Source organism: Squalius cephalus, assembly GCF_949319135.1.
Source record: "Squalius cephalus genome assembly, chromosome: 5".
In the NCBI taxonomy this organism is placed as follows: domain Eukaryota; kingdom Metazoa; phylum Chordata; class Actinopteri; order Cypriniformes; family Leuciscidae; genus Squalius; species Squalius cephalus.
Genome location: NC_137126.1, coordinates 48,427,883 through 48,445,024, shown reverse-complemented (window position 1 = coordinate 48,445,024; position 17,142 = coordinate 48,427,883). Strand labels below are relative to the sequence as shown.

The window sequence follows — 17,142 nt, the reverse complement described above, 5'->3', positions numbered from 1 at the left end:
CAATAATTGGTATAGGCTACTGCTTTTACTATTGCTAGATACAAATTTTACAATTTCAGTTTAATTCTTGTGGTTTTATTCCGATCTTGATTCAATTTGGATTAAAATCTCAAACCTATGATATTCTCTGATTTAGATATCTGCACGTGATCATTACAATTATTCAAATTCTCTGTGTTAAGCATGATGGTATAGCATATCACACTGAAGTAGGCTGCTTTAAAATTAAAATGTATTTCAAATAAAAGTTTTTCTTTTGGCAAAATTACAATTCCTTAATACACTCTTATCAGAATAATTTTTTCTACCTTTATAAAGGGCATTTTCTCCGTAATTTTATTAAATGTATGCTTCATCTTTCATTTCAAAATTCTTAAATCTGATCAATAAATTCAATTAGAATAATAGGACACTATTTGGCTGTAACATTAAATGGCTATGTATTCATTAAAGTGTTCGCTACCATGAAATCAGTAACACTTTACAATAAGGTTTCATTAGTTAAATTTGTTAACATGAACTAATGAACTGCACTTCTACACCATTTATTAATCTTAGTTAATATTAATTTCAGCATTTACTAAAACATTATTAAAATCAAAAGTTGTATTTGTTAACATTAGTTAATGCACTGACTGTGACATAACATGAACAAACAATTAAAAGTTGTATTATTAACTAAGATTAACAAATAGGCCTAGTAGCCTAACAAATGTTTTGCTCATGATATTTAATATAAATAATAAACAAATTAACCTTATTGTAAAGTGTACTTTGAAATCAAAGGTATAAATTCCTTACAATTTAGAGCTGGACATGGACTTAAAATTTCCTTTCACTAGATGTAACGTTAGTTCCCCAAGCTAATAACACTTGCTATGGCCTTGGACAAAAGCGAATGACATTGTCAGACTCAGAATGCGGCTGCAATTAAGTTATACTTTTATGATTGTTAAGCATAACTCACATGCTGCCGCAACTTTTACAGTAGCATGGTAGGATAAATGTAACTTTTCCGTATTAGCTTAATGTTACCTGCTGCCCGTGCAATCTGAAAACTCCCGGCGAACCGCTGCGAACGTAGCGCTGCCAAGGACACTCCGCCTGCCGCTTCACCTCTGCCCAAAGCCCGTGCACGCCACTGGGCTTAAATGTAATTCAAGATACGTTAGTAGCTAGTAAAACCATGGTTAAACTGTGGTAATGCAACCAATTTGTGGTAACGTTAACGTTACATGAACCATGGTTTTAAAAAAATCATTAGGAATAACGTTATACATTTTCATTTAGAACCCATATTCGGGCCAGATTTTGGACGAAATTCGGCACAACACATGATTTTGGGCCATCGTTGTCCCATCCACATCTTTTTGGCTAACGTTACCTGGGACTGTTATTTCTGCATATGAGTTTTGATTTGTATTAATGTTAACGTTACCTGTGTTCTGAGGCGCATTTGTTGAGCTGCTGCTGGCGTTTCTCTCAAATAAAGCTTTGATACATCGGTTTATGAAATATATCCCATGTAACATGTTGAATATTATTTGTATTTCGATAACGTTACTGCGTTTGTATTAACAATAAAGCGTTTGTCTGTGTTTGTTTGTGTGTTGCTTAGCAACCTAAACTTGGAACTAGTCGTGACGTAATCACTCTCGATACTGCTTTCTGGTCCAAAGGCCGGGTGTTCTGTCGCGGTCTTTCCAACCTTGTCAGATTTTGCGCAAAATTATCTATCGGTTCATCCTACCACATCGTAAAATCGTTTCTGTTTCGCGTCTGTGACCACATTAAATACTTCAGTGTAACTTTAGACCATGGCAGTGTGGTTAACGTTACCTCAGATGTCCTACCAGTGCGAAATAAACGGGTAACGTTAGGATGATTTTTTTAAAACTGAATCAGAATTCCTCACAATGAATAAAATAAAATCAGTGAAATGCAGAATCAGAATACCACGTAAACCTCCAATAATTAAATATCTTAAATAAAACAAATATTTGTATGCATTTAATCTCACTTTATTGACAAATGTACTTGCTGCTGACCTTCAATGATTCAGTTAAACTGAAAGGATCCACTTCAGCATTATTATTAATATGTTGGCCAAAATATAGAACTTAAAATATAGAACATTAGCCCAAGGATAGAACATTTTTGTTTTAAAAAAATAACAAAACAAGCCCAGCCCAGGTGAGAAGTAACGCAAAAGTTATGTAACTCATTACTTTCCTTTAAAAGTAACTAAGTAAAGCAATTAGTTAGTTTTTAAGGCGGTAACACAATATTGTAATGCATTACTTTTCAAAGTAACTTTCCCCAACACTGTCTTTAAGTGTGTGTTCACTGGATTGACACATTGACACAGCAAGACGACACAGTCAAACGACAAGGACAGATGACAGGAGTAAGTTGAGTTGACAAAGACAAAAGTTGAGTCATGTGGGCAATCACATAGACATAGACAGTTAATAGACACATAGACATGGAAGACGACACACAGCATAGACAGATAGCATGTCGACATAATTTTGGCACAATCGGAACCTCATATTAAAGTGCCATCTGAAATTTTCTTCTAGAATGATCATTTTTATCAAGCTTGTATGTTTATGTGCAGTTATTTCAATATAATGGCAATGAAAATTACCTATTAATTGTCATTAAAGTGAAATTACTGAACCTAAATATACGAGCTCGATAAAAATGTTAATTTTAGAAGAAAATTTCAGATGGCACTTAGAGGCTTTTGCATCTGAAGTCTTCATATATATACAGTGAGGAAAATAAGTATTTGAACACCCTGCTATTTTGCAAGTTCTCCCACTTAGAAATCATGGAGGGGTCTGAAATTGTCATCGTAGGTGCATGTCCACTGTGAGAGACATAATCTATAAAAAAAAAAATCCAGAAATCACAATGTATGATTTTTTAACTATTTATCTGTATGATACAGCTGCAAATAAGTATTTGAACACCTCATACAATATAAAACCATCCACAGAATCCACATCACTCAGAGTAAACTATTTAAAATGAAATTATCCGACACTGACACCTGCTCACAGTGCACCTCTGGGTGCACAGACACTTATCTCCACGCAACCTGGCTTTGCCAGCCTGTTCACTCTCTATGGACCACATTAACCAACACACTATCTTCAGGACTGCAGAGTCCCACTATCTCCTGCACTCTGTCTCCTAGGAAATACTTCAGAAACCTCCATCCCTTCCAAATACAAAACCCCAGTTCTTGTCTCTCTAGCAATCGCTAAAAAAATAATCTTTCAAAACTGGAAATCAAAATCATCATGCCATTTCACCCATTGGACCCAACCTAATTACAGAATTCATTTTGACAGAAGAAACCATAGCTCATAAAAAGAACAATATAACTGCATTTAAAGAAACCTGGAATCCTTTCATAACCTTTCTACAAATTCAACAGCTAATGTAAACCACGTGCTTTCCCACTCACCCCCCTCTCCACCCCTCCCCTCCAACTATCTTTACCCTATCCAAAACCCCCCTCCAATATATCTGCCTTAACAACACCTAACAGTCACATACTTACAGACATACCAACCCCACACTTATAACTCCTCTCTGTCTGTCTGTCTGTCTGTCTGTCTGTCTGGCCGTGTGTCTGTCTGACCGTCTGTCTGTGTACCTCCCTGTCTCCCTGTTACGGCTTGTCACTCTTTATTATTTGCAAACATATGATTTGTCTTATTTTGTAATGTGAATAAAAATAAAGTTGACCTCCGAAGACGGGGGGTGGTGGTTGGGCAAAAAAAAAAAAAAAAAAAAAAAAATTTGAACACCTGAGAAAATCAATGTTAATATTTGGTACAGTAGCCTTTGTTTGGAATTACAGAGGTCAAACGTTTCCTGTAGTTTTTCACCAGGTTTGCACACACTGCAGGAGGGATTTTGGCCCACTCCTCCACACATATCTTCTCTAGATCAGTCAGGTTTCTGGGCTGTCGCTGAGAAACACGGAGTTTGAGCTCCCTCCAAAGATTCTCTATTGGGTTTAGGTCTGGATACTGGCTAGGCCACGCCAGAACCTTGATATGCTTCTTACAGAGCCACTCCTTGGTTATCCTGGCTGTGTGCTTCGGGTAATTGTCATGTTGGAAGACCCAGCCTCGACCCATCTTCAATGCTCTAACTGAGGGAAGGAGGTTGTTCCCCAAAATCTCGCAATACATGGCCCCGGTCATCCTCTCCTTAATACAGTGCAGTCGCCCTGTCCCATGTGCAGAAAAACACCCCCAAAGCATGATGCTACCACCCCCATGCTTCACAGTAGGGATGGTGTTCTTGGGATGGTACTCATCATTCTTCTTCCTCCAAACAGGTTTAGTGGAATTATGACCAAAAAGTTCTATTTTGGTCTCATCTGACCACATGACTTTCTCCCATGACTCCTCTGGATCATCCAAATGGTCATTGGCAAACTTAAGACGGGCCTTGACATGTGCTGGTTTAAGCAGGGGAACCTTCCGTGCCATGCATGATTTCAAACCATGACGTCTTAGTGTATTACCAACAGTAACCTTGGAAACGGTGGTCCCAGCTCTTTTCAGGTCATTGACCAGCTCCTCCCGTGTAGTTCTGGGCTGATTTCTCACCTTTCTTAGGATCATTGAGACCCCACGAGGTGAGATCTTGCATGGAGCCCCAGTCCGAGGGAGATTGACAGTCATGTTTAGCTTCTTCCATTTTCTAATGATTGCTCCAACAGTGGACCTTTTTTCACCAAGCTGCTTGGCAATTTCCCCGTAGCCCTTTCCAGCCTTGTGGAGGTGGACAATTTTGTCTCTAGTGTCTTTGGACAGCTCTTTGGTCTTGGCCATGTTAGTAGTTGGATTCTTACTGATTGTATGGGGTGGACAGGTGTCTTTATGCAGCTAACGACCTCAAACAGGTGCATCTAATTTAGGATAATAAATGGAGTGGAGGTGGACATTTTAAAGGCAGACTAACAGGTCTTTGAGGGTCAGAATTCTAGCTGATAGACAGGTGTTCAAATACTTATTTGCAGCTGTATCATACAAATAAATAGTTAAAAAATCATATATTGTGATTTCTGGATTTTTTTTTTTAGATTATGTCTCTCACAGTGGACATGCACCTACAATGACAATTTCAGACCCCTCCATGATTTCCAAGTGGGAGAACTTGCAAAATAGCAGGGTGTTCAAATACTTATTTTCCTCACTGTAGCCTATATAACCCTTATTAACAACGTTAAAAAAATGGAATTAATTATTTAAGAAAGTTTTGCTTTTGTGTGATTTCAAGTAGATTTAAGTTAATATTGCATGCTGTTCTTTGAATATCTACAGTGAAAGTGATATTTTATTTGAAATTATCTTATATTTCAGTATTTATAAGCTTTATATATTTAACAGCACAAGAGTGAAAGTCAGATTTTAATTGCAGTGAAATTACCTGATTTGTTTTCAGCTTTTTTAGATTTGAATAAATGCAAAGCGAGTGAAAACCCTGATAAAGGCTGAACGAGTGTCATTGCTGTTTTGTGTTATTTTGATGGCACAGCAGTGAAATTATGTTATTATAAACCTGCTCAAGTCATGATAAATTATTAATACACTAAATCTTAATTTTCCTTATGATTTTATTCAACTCATACAGTACAGACTGTTTAAAAGGAGCTTCACAGTAATAAACAGGAAAATAACAGAATTAATGATGCAAACTTCATCAAATATGAGCCGAATTCAAATTCCGCTGTAAAGCTCAATTCAGATTATGTAGTTGAATCATTCTAGTGCTTTTTAGTGTAATTAAATTGTTTAACAATTTTTCAACATGTTTTACTTTTAACATAGCTGTCAGGGATAATGATTATTCGGTAATAACAAGCCTATTACATTATTTCATGAAGTAATTATCAAGCTTACAACTGTTGTAGTGATGATTACATTCACTCACGTCAAAATAATGCTCTATTAGTTTCGGGTTTGATATGCAGCAACTGACTGTAATTGTGATGTTTCTCCCCTGATGTGAGCTAGAGGGCGCAGTATGCGTGTGTGTGTGCGTGTGTTTAATGGGTCGGATCAGTTCTGCTGTTCTGCTCCACCCTCACTGACAGTCAGCAGGTACACACACACACACACACACACACGCTCGCACTCTCTCAACTTTAAACTTCTCCAGCGTTCCTGCTGTTCGGATCAACAGCACTGAGACTTTATTTCGGGACAGCGCGTGCGGATTCTACACATGAAGTGACTGGATTTCTCGACATGGATCTGTGGAGATTTAACTTGAGTCGAACAGGTTTGTGAAGTAACAGCAGACTGATCTTAATTCATTTAGGAACATGGAAATGAATGTCCAGAAAGAGCTCTCTCTCCTGACAGTGCTTTCGATCTCTCCTGCAAAGCTAATCATATTTTTCCCCGTCGCATTTTATATGTTGGTCCTCACGGGAAACATCTCCAGGCGTTCACACTGGGATTATAAACTCTTCTGAATATTTTCTTCGGCTTTATGAGCGGAATAACTGATACATTGTTGCATTGATGGAGACGGTGATTCTGCGACAACCTGTTACATTCTGGAATGTTTGGAATCCTTTGAAGTGGACGCGGCGTTCCGCACAATAACGGAGTCGTCATGACGTCACCTTATCAATCACGACGCGCGGGAATCGGTAAAACTATCGATCTTTAGGGAGATCACATCAAACCCTTTAAAGTTTAGTCACTTAAATCAATGCTCACGCCAGGAGTCAGTGCGCTGTCAATCACTGGCTCTCAGTCATATTTCACCACCTGTCAATCATGTTCAGTCAGTGATACAGGCCAGTCAAACAACTAACATTTAACATTTAATAATGTTTAATACGTTCCATTTGATTAGATTTACAAATAGTTGTTAATAATAGTCTTACATTTCACATCACAACACAACAATCCACTCTAAAAGCCATTGGATTTTTATTTTTAAATTTTTTTTTGGACAGTTTCAGTGACCCCTGAGGATTCTAGTGTTTGGGTTTTTTGCCTCACGGACAGCTCTGTGGACAGTTTTAGTGACCCCTCTGGATTCTAGTGTTTTTTTCTTTCTTTTCTGGACGGATAGGTTTGTGGACAGACAGTGCATAATGTATGGCCGGAGCCGGCCGCTGCAGCCGGGACAATGAGGGTTCCTGTGCGGCGCTGGGCCGGGCTCTGGCCGTGGATGCTCATGGCTGGCCTGGAGGTGGTGTTGGGCCACACGGGCCTGGAACTGGCCGCTGCGGTGGAGACGGAACGAGCCCTGATCAAGGTGACCCTGCTGAAGCAGGAGTCCACCAGCAGGCCCATCATCACCCTGGAAGGGGTGTTCGCCGGGGGCAGCGCAGGCAGTGCCAGAGGGAAACTGATGCAGGTAAGACCTGGGAGATGCTTTCAGAAAACTTTCATTGCATATTATGAATGTACACTTTGGTTCCGCTTTTGGATGACAGCATCTGCTAAATGCATAAATGTAAATGACACAAGATCTGTGAGGGAACGCTGATGTGCATCTTCAGTCTTGAAGGCTTTAACTGGCAGACACTGGCTCTAAAAACTGTCATTGCATTAGATATTAGATTAAAGAAAGTGTCATCTAAAGAAACGGCACACTTCTTACAAAATAACACTTTATTTGACAGATGTTGCATGTACTTACCATAGTAATAACAGTAAATTATGCATATTTACATAAAACTAACCCTCAACCAAATCCTAATCCTACCCTAACCTTATAGTAAGTACATGTAGTTAATTAATATTACTCAGTACTTAAATATATAATTACACTGTAAAAATGACTCATTCAAATGAAGTGTAACCAAAAGCAGTTACATTCTGTTTTTTTATTTTTATTTTTGGGGCCACTGTAGATATTGTCATACACTCTTATCCAAGAAGTTTTCACAGCGTTGACGTAGAATAACCATATTTGGTTCGCCGAAGAATCTTTAAGTGAACATTCTTCTTTCTTAGTGTGAAGAACCTTTTTCCACTATAAAGAAACGTATGATCAATGGAAAGGTTCCATGATTTTCCAAGGTTTTCAGGGAAAACACTAGTCGAGCTGCCCAATAATCCTGCCATTGCATATTATGAATCGAATCGAATTGCTTTGGTTCTGCTTTTGGATAAAAATGCTAAATGCATCAATGTAAATGACACAAGATCTGTGAGGGAACCCAGCAAGCAACAGGTTAACTATAGACCCGATATAGTCCGGCTATGAGTAACACACTTCTAGCCAAAATAACCTTGAATTTGGTTACATGTCGTTTTTGCCAAAAACAACTTGTGAGATGTTTGATATTCAATCATGTTAGCAAAGCAAACAGTGATTACAAGGTGTTTGGTTTCATTTCTTTGACATGTTATCTAAATGATGACTGGTCTATTCTTAGGCGATGGTTTTTAGACGTCTATTACATTTTCACTGACAGCCCAAATGTTGCCTTGTTTTAGCCTAGACGTCTGGGCTGTGTATGGACGGCTATCAGGCGTCTTTTAAATGCAAAATTGCTTGCTGGGAACACTAATGTGCATCTTCAGTCTTGAAGGCTTTAACTGGCAGACACTGGCCCTGAAAACTGTCTGAATGTCAATGCATTAGATATTAGATCAAAGAAAGTGTCATCTATTGTAAAGAAACGGCACAGGCACACACTTTGTGCAAAATAAAAGCACTGTGTATTTTTATTTTTGGGGCCACTTGTAGATATTGTCATACACTCTTAAAAAATAGTAAGTTTTCACAGCGATGACGTAGAATAACCATATTTGAAGAATCTTAAAGTGAACATTATTTAAAGAACCTTTTTTTGGTTACACTTTATTTTAAGGTGTCATTGTTACAGTGTAATTATATATTTAAGTACTGAGTAATATTAACTACATGTACTTACTATAGGGTTAGGGTAGGATTAGGGTTTGGTTGAGGGTTAGTTGCATGTAATTATGCATAATTTACTGTTATTACTATGGTAAGTACAGTACATATGTAACAAGGACACTATAAAATAAAGTATTTCCATTTTTTCCTAATGTGAAGAACCCTTTTCCTCTATAAAGAAACTTTTGTTCAATGGAAAGTTTCCATGAATGTTAAAGGAACCATCAATGCCAATACAGAAGCTTTATTCATGGGAGTGTGTAGTATAAGAAACACCAATAATACTGTGTGTGATCAGAGTTTGTTGATGCACACAGGAGTGTACAGTGTCGTTGTTATCGTCCGGCTTCTGGGAAGTCGTCGGATGCGTTTCTGTGGGTTCCAGAACCCGCCCGGGTCTTATTGGAGGTGATAGATTTGTGGTCTTGTAAACTGTTAGGTCTGTTCTCCGAGGCCGTTCTGCCAGATGTTGAGGCTTTGAAGGCTTCGAGAGCGAGAGCCATCCAGATCAAGCCAGAGGGGATGCGCTCACTGGAAATGCATCATGAAAGCCTGTAGGAAAGAGTTATTGCATCATAAAAATAGATTTCTTGTTAGTGGAATGCGTGTTTGTGAGAGACATTTCATGTTGAGTTTGAGTCTTGACTTTGACTTCATGGGTGGAGAAAAGTCAAGTGTTGGCCAAACTTATTTGACTATTTTACCTGTTGTCACTAGCTGCGTTTCCATTACCCTTCAAATTGCGCAAATTGAAAATACGCCCAATGGAAACACGTCAATTTCGCAAAAACTCCCATTTATCGCAAAAAAGTTTTTACGCTCTCATGAGGTGGTTTTTCAGGCAATTCGAAAAAAAGAAATATTTCACAAATCTGCAATGACCTGACGTAGATGACACGGTGTGTTTGGACAGAATACGAGACAGAGCTCTTTATTAAATTCATAAAAGACAAAAGAATTACAGGAATAATGGATTCTAAACCTCAAAGAAATGCCACAATCAAGACCTCGAAGCAGAAATGAGGGAGAAACACCCAGAAACTCCTCATATGTGCCACTCACCAGTATAATAAGGGTCGTTCCTTACCATTAATGCTTGGAAAACACACATACATCTCCTTCGATTAATAATAATGGCCAGTGCAATGGCTGGGATATAGTACATAAACCTACCAATGTCCAAAGTTTTAGTCGCATAACATCGGTTAATGGGAACGCTGTCATTTCTCAATTGTTTTTTGTCGACATTTTGAAAAAATCGCAAAAGTTTTGCGCAAATCCGTAATGGAAACGCGCCTAGTCTGTCGCCTTTGGCTTTTGGCTTGCTTAGTTGGGGACATTTAATTTAATATTCAACAATATTATTGATCTGCCTGCATTGACACCATTATATGAGCTGGACAAGACATCACTGTTTTCTCCAGAGCGGCTAGATATATAAATGAACTTAATAACTTTTTCACAACAAAAATGAACCATCACTGAACTTACTTAAGGTGGACTACGACGAAGAAACAAACTTTGTTGCATTATTTTCCTGTTATCTCTGTAAAGCTGCTTTGAAACAATCTGTATTGTAAAAAGCGCTATATAAATAAAGCTGACTTGACTTGGCTTACTATGTTCATAGCAAGTTGTAAATAGATTTCTGCATTTTCTGACAAAAGTGTGAGCGGTTCTGTGTTGTAGGTGTTGCTTTGTGGTTGCTAAGGTGTTGTGAGCAGTTGCTAGGTGGTTTCTTGTGAAAAAGAGTCCACCCTCAAGTCTCTGTGATATTCTGATCTCGCTTCAGTGTAAGTCTGAGAGATCGCATTAGTTGAAAATCCCAGGTCCCTGTACGTTTGGAGGTGTTATTCATGCCGCCGGTAACTAGTATCTACATGCAGAATGTACAGTGTGAATCAAGCCCATGCAGAAGAACACTGCGGTTGCAGATCTGGGTTTGTAGCTCAAGGGTTGAAGAACTGAGGAGTTGCTGAAGGCACCGGTTGTACTCGAGCGAGTGCGTTGCACTGGATAATAAACACGCAATTAGCAGGAATCTAATGTTGTGTGCATGTGTGTTTGATTTGCAGAAGTGTATCGCTCTCCTTCAGAGAGTGTGTCGCACACACAGATGCTTTTTTTGTTGCAGTGCCAACCTGTTGCAACAGGCCTGGGTTGCTTCGGCTCATTGTCCTCCTGCATAATGTTCCCTTCCTCTAGGGGACAAAGTGATAGAAGCAGGCGGGGTAGGGGGAGGTTTCTATCTTCTTTCTTCTCTCACTTTTTACCACATGAATTTAACATTGTGTCTTTTATCTGCTTCTAGGAAGAATGATATTAAATGATCTATAGCATGTTTTTATGCTGCTGGCTGGAAAACTTTAAATGATATCTCAGTTTTTTGGCTTTTGATAATATTTTATATGTGGTTATCACGTCACCAGTCTCGAGTTGCACGGGTATATTTGTGGCAATATCCAACAATACATTGTATGGGTCAAAATGATCCATTTCTCTTTTCTGCCAAAAATCATTAGGATATTAAGTAAAGGTCATGTTCCATGAAGATATTTAGTAAATTTCCTACCGTAAATATATAAAACATGTATTTTTGTGAGTGAATGCAGCACAATCGCCAACATAAATGAACAACTTTAAAGGAGATTTTCTCAATGTTTAAATTTTTTTGCACCCTCAGATTCCAGATTTTCAATAGTTGTATCTCAGCCAAATATTGTCCAAATATAAATAAAGCTTATGTATTCAGCTTTCATATGTTGTATAAATCTCAATTTCAAAAAAATTACCCATGTGACTGGTTTTGTGGTCCAGGGTCATGTTGTTTGGATATGTATTTGCTCTGAAATTGCTTTGGAAATGTTAAGATGTAAAATAATACATCTAGTTAAAATAATCTAGACACCAAATGAACAAAAGGACGTTTGCTTGTGATGCGACGCTCACATCCAGTGAAGGCAAATATCAGCCGTCATGCGAGTGAACATCAGTGGGTGGGGCCTATGATGCGATGATGTATAACTATTTGTTGATGTCTTGCTCTGGAGGCGGGCTTATGCAAATGTATTTACCCATGTGACGTCACAGATCCCGCGATATACACACAAGCTGTTTTTGGTGCTTGAGTACATAAATGCTTTGTTTATAATGAGGAGGATGTTTTAAGATATGAAACTCGCAGCATGATTTAATGGCACAAAGATCTGTTATATATCTAAAGGTCAAGGAAATTTGATTTCTCTTGTCATGATAGTGACTGTGTTTATGAGAATATAATTTTGCTTGTATGTGACGAGACAAGAGAAAGAGAACAGAATTCGGTGTGTGCTGTGTTCGGTCTTTCGTGTCTTCTTGCGCTGAATGCTTTAAACTCACTTAAATGTTTAAACTGATGTGACTTAAACGTGCAAATGATAAACTTTCACTCTATGATGGTTAAACCTCGCAATTAATCCACGAATCACATGCGTTCAGAACCCGTACCGATCCCTTGATGTGATTTCAGTGTTGTGCAGCACTACTTTTTTACCCTTATATTGTATGGATGCACCGATTTGAACATTTTGGAAAATGCAAAATCTAATTCTTTATATTTGAAAGTCGATAACCGATATATTGGCCGATAAATCTCCAAAAAGTCCAAATTTGTATATAATTTTTGAGAGCCTGATTACAAAAACAAGTCTCGCCATTAAAATCTATGTCCCAAGCACACAATTATAATTATGTTCTCATGATAATTTTATTTTTTCAGACTTGTGATGCACTCATATTTCAAGCAATTCAAAACCATCATGTTGAAGTTGAACAGTGCGCATCTGAAGTGTCTCAGCTGGAGGAAATAATCCATCATTTATCGGCTTTAATTTGTCAGCCCGATTTTCTTATCGAGCCGATAACGATAATAACATTAAAAATGAACATATATCGGCCGATACCGATATGGTGTCCGATATATCGTGCATCCCTACTGATGAATCCATCTGATTTTGAACTGATTCATGGAATTCTTGACATCAAACTTACTAATGTTTCAAGCAGAAAAAAAAAATATATAAAAATGTGTCCAAATAAAGTCATTCACAATGTTGCTTAATTGCTCATATGGCTCATATGGAAAATAACATGCATGCATGGCTCAGCCCTACCATCTCCGTATTAAACTTCAAACTAAACAAAGTGAAGCAACAACAAGTCTTGTTTAGTTAAGTGTGTGGGATTAGTGCGTTCTCAGGCGTGTCTGCCTCGACTATCCTCGGGCGGCGCTGAATTCACCGCGTTGAGGATGACAGCCAGTTTTCATAACCACCAGTAATTACACATCTCCCATCCCATTTGATCTTCCTAAGCATGTTGTTTCTCCAGGCCACAGGTTGGCAAACGGCGCTACCCAAATTTGACTGGCTTTTCTGGGCCGGTCGGCGGATCACAGGCAGAGAAAAACAAGATCAGACATGATGATGGTGGAAATGTTTTATTTAAGGAGAAAAGGGCTCTCAGCGCAGCCGCTAGTCTTTAATGGAGGCCGATCATACGTTCTCTGTTTATTTTGCATTAGAAATGTGGAATTTTATTTGACACAAGTGGTACCTTTTAACCAATTCTATATCACTTTAATATTACGGTACAGACTTGCTATTTTTATGTCAGTGAGACGCATGACGTGAAGCCTTTTTACCACACAGTCCTTTCCAGATGCATAAAGCCACCACACTTTTCTATGATGCTTTTTACTCCAATAAAGCAATAGTGCCCCCGAAATGTATTTGGACACACTTACATATGAAAGTCATTGCAATAAATAAATAAAAAATCAAAGAATGTGTTATTTATTGAAAAGAAAGATGCACAAGAACACTTTACAAGTGAAACTAAACTAATGCAATGGCACAAGTGTGACTAAAGTGTCCAAATATGTTTTGTATGGAGGCCATTGTTGAGGGATGAAGTTATTGCCAAATGTTTGACTCCATGATTTTGAATCTGGCATTGGCTAAGACTGTCCAGGTTAAGACCTTCTGATGGGCACTTCCCAATTAAAAGACCATTAGAGTCTACAAGTCTCATTAGATTAGTTTTCTCCTGGTTTGTTTGGGGTTGTGTGGCGGAGAGATCAGCTCAGCCTTTGCAAACGCTCACAAAGAGCAGTATCAGGTTCTACTGAAGCTACTGATCTAAGATCAGATCCTCTTACCTATAGTGCTGGGTGGAAGAGTGACTGTAGAAATGGGTTCAGTTGAGATTTTGCTATTTCGTTTAGGCTGTACTGCAGTGGATATTTCTGCTCTGCTATCAGGACAGATATATCCATTGAAACGTTTTAGGGTTTTTTTGTGACGGTAAAGACATTAATGTTACATAAGATTTCTATTTAAAATAGAGGCTGTTCCTTTGAACTTTCTATTAATCAAAAATCCTAAAAAATAAAACGACTTCCACCAAAATATGAAGCAGCAAAACTGTTTTCAACATTAATAATAATCATAAATGTTTCTTGGGCATCAAATCATCATATTAGAGTGATTTCTGAAGGATCATGTGACACTGAAGACTGGAGTAATGATGCTGAACATTCAGCTTTGATCACAGGAATAAATTACACTTTACTATATATTCACATAGAAAACAGTTAATTTAAAATGTAATATAATTTCATAATATTGCTGTTTTTTTATTCAAAACAGTGCAGTCTTGGTGAGCAGAAGAGACTTATTATATATATATATATATATATATATATATATATATATATATATATATATATATATATATATATATATATATATATATATAAATATAAATGTATGCATGCATGTATGCATGTGTGTGGATATTGAATGTGGATATGGATACTACTAAAATTTTCAGCAAAAATAACTACTTGTGATTAGGGGTCAGTGATATGACCAAAATCGTATATCACGATATGAGTAATTTTATTTCACGTTGTAACTATACAGATCACGATATAGAAAAATAGGCGGCAAAAAAATCTCTACTGATTGGCACATTTCTGCTGGTTAATTACGTCTACCGGTGTATCGCCCACCCCTACTTATGATGTATACTGTTATGATATAAAGCAGCCATACTCGCCTAACCTTTACTATCATGATCAGACACTTCTAAAGCGATCTCATGTCTGTAGTGCGACCTCTCCAGAAATGTCTTATTGGATTAGGAAGAGCATGACAGCAGACGTGCACGCTAGAATTATCCGAGCACACGCCCTCCTCGGATCTGTCGTGTAACTCTCCACTTTTCTTCTATAATAATAATCTCTCAGGAGGACAGATGATAGGGAGGCCGGGATGGATGCGTTAATGGAGCGCCAGATCAAAGAGTGTTAGGTTGAAAACGCGAGTCTAGATGATTAAAAAGGAGCTTGTTTACTCTGCTCTTCCGATAGGCCTCCCTCCCCTCATTCAGAAGAGTTTCCGGTCTATATTTCCCTCTGGAAACTGATAACAGGCCGTCTCTCCGCTCTGACCTGTTGATGTTTGTCTGCGCTTTTGCTCCAGTCTCCCAGCGTTTCTCTTATGGAAAACACCCCGGGAATCTCTTGTGTGTCTCCTCTTGAGTTTCAGGAGAGATCTCTACATAAACTCAAGCATTTCTCATCAGATTCTGCACTGGAAAAATATAATCACTCAGAAATTGCTAGTAAATGGTACAATTTATTGCAAAAAGTAGTTGTTTTCTTTTAGAATGTAATACAATCAAAAAGTTATTTTTAACTAAAACCAAAAACTATTAGAAATCGTTTTCATTTATTGAAATAAAACTGAAAATATAAATATTAGAAAAAACTTTGGAAATGCTGAAAAATAAAACTAAAAATTATATAAGCACAACAAAATGACTAAAACCTGAAAAAATAAAAAATAAAAGCTAATTCAAAATATCAGTAGTAGGCTATAAATAAAACAGTGGATCTGTGTTGCTGTCCACAATAATTTGAGCTCTTTCCTGACTCATTTGTGGCTCAATTGGAGAAACAAATGAGACAAAGTTCTTGCAGAACTTCAGTAAACGTGTAAAGAGCGATTGCATTTCCTCTGGCTTGTTTATTAAGAGTGTAGTTCCCGAATGCTGTCATACGGTCCTGTTTAACACCACTATAGTTACTGCCACACGTCTGGATTTTATAACAATTACACGGCTAATGCGAGTGAATGCAAACCACATTCCCCTGAAAGGACAGACTCATGTGCGGTTTCTGCAACATCATTCGCCCTAAAATTAGCCAGCGGTGTTAACGATTTGTAGGATGTTGTACTGAAGACATTACAGCCTGTTGCGGTACATGATGGGGGTCCAGTGAGACCAGGCCAATCAGATTACACGCTTTTATGTCCCACTAAGAGCTTGTTGTTTCCTTTGTGTCGTTGTGGAATGTTTGATGTCTTGAATGAAGACGAGAGGAACGGGAAGAGCAACGGAAGGGACCCTGGATTTGTCATTATGAACCTGATTAAAGTGTGTGTGTGTGTAGTAGCATGTCCTGTGTTAAACAGTCGAGATTTCACCAAAGATTGGCCTGTGGTGGTTCCAACCTTTGACTACCTGTGAAAGCCCAATTAATCCTCTGTTGACTCTTTAATAAATCCATATTAAAACTCTATGAGCACAATAATTCCTCATTCAACTCTCTTTAATAGGCTTTTCAGTAGTGAAACTTTGAGATATATATATATATGTATGTTTATGTATGTATGTGTGTGTGTGTGTGTGTGTGTGTGTATACTGTTGCCTGACACTTTGACAAGTCACATGCATTTCAAATAAACACTTCTAAACAGCATATATATATATATATATATATATATAACTATTGATCAAGGGTTATCACCAATGCCGATATTTGACATTTTTTGACAGTTTTGCCCAATAACTGTCAAAAGCAGGACTTTTATTTTGACAACACTGATTTTTTTTTGTAAAATTTTTTAAAAATAGATTTTTTTTTACAATTATGTTTTTCAGATTATTTGAGCAAATATTGTGTAAAATAATTTCATTTATTCAAAGTATTTTATGTAGGAAATTATGCATGTTTTATTCAATATATTTGAATTAAATAGTGTGCACTTCATATATATATATATATATATATATATATATATATATATATATATATATATATATATATATACATACATACATACATACATACATACATACATATATATATATATATATATATATATATAT

General features: G+C 37.5%; 1 protein-coding gene across 2 annotated transcripts in view; it reads left to right on the top strand.

Annotated features, from left to right (window-relative positions):
- Positions 1–6,146: 6,146 nt before the first annotated feature.
- rnf43 (ring finger protein 43) overlaps positions 6,147–17,142 on the top strand; it is a 155,617-nt gene continuing 144,621 nt past the window's right edge. Inside the window, exons 1-2 of one of the 2 annotated variants that reach the window (XM_079871846.1) lie at positions 6,147–6,315; positions 6,481–7,410. In XM_079871846.1, coding sequence (XP_079727972.1) covers positions 7,180–7,410 — 231 coding nt within the window. In that variant the 5' untranslated portion in view covers positions 6,147–6,315; positions 6,481–7,179. Of the gene's footprint in view, positions 7,411–17,142 lie in introns of both variants that reach the window. The other variant, XM_079871847.1, reaches the window with a different exon arrangement.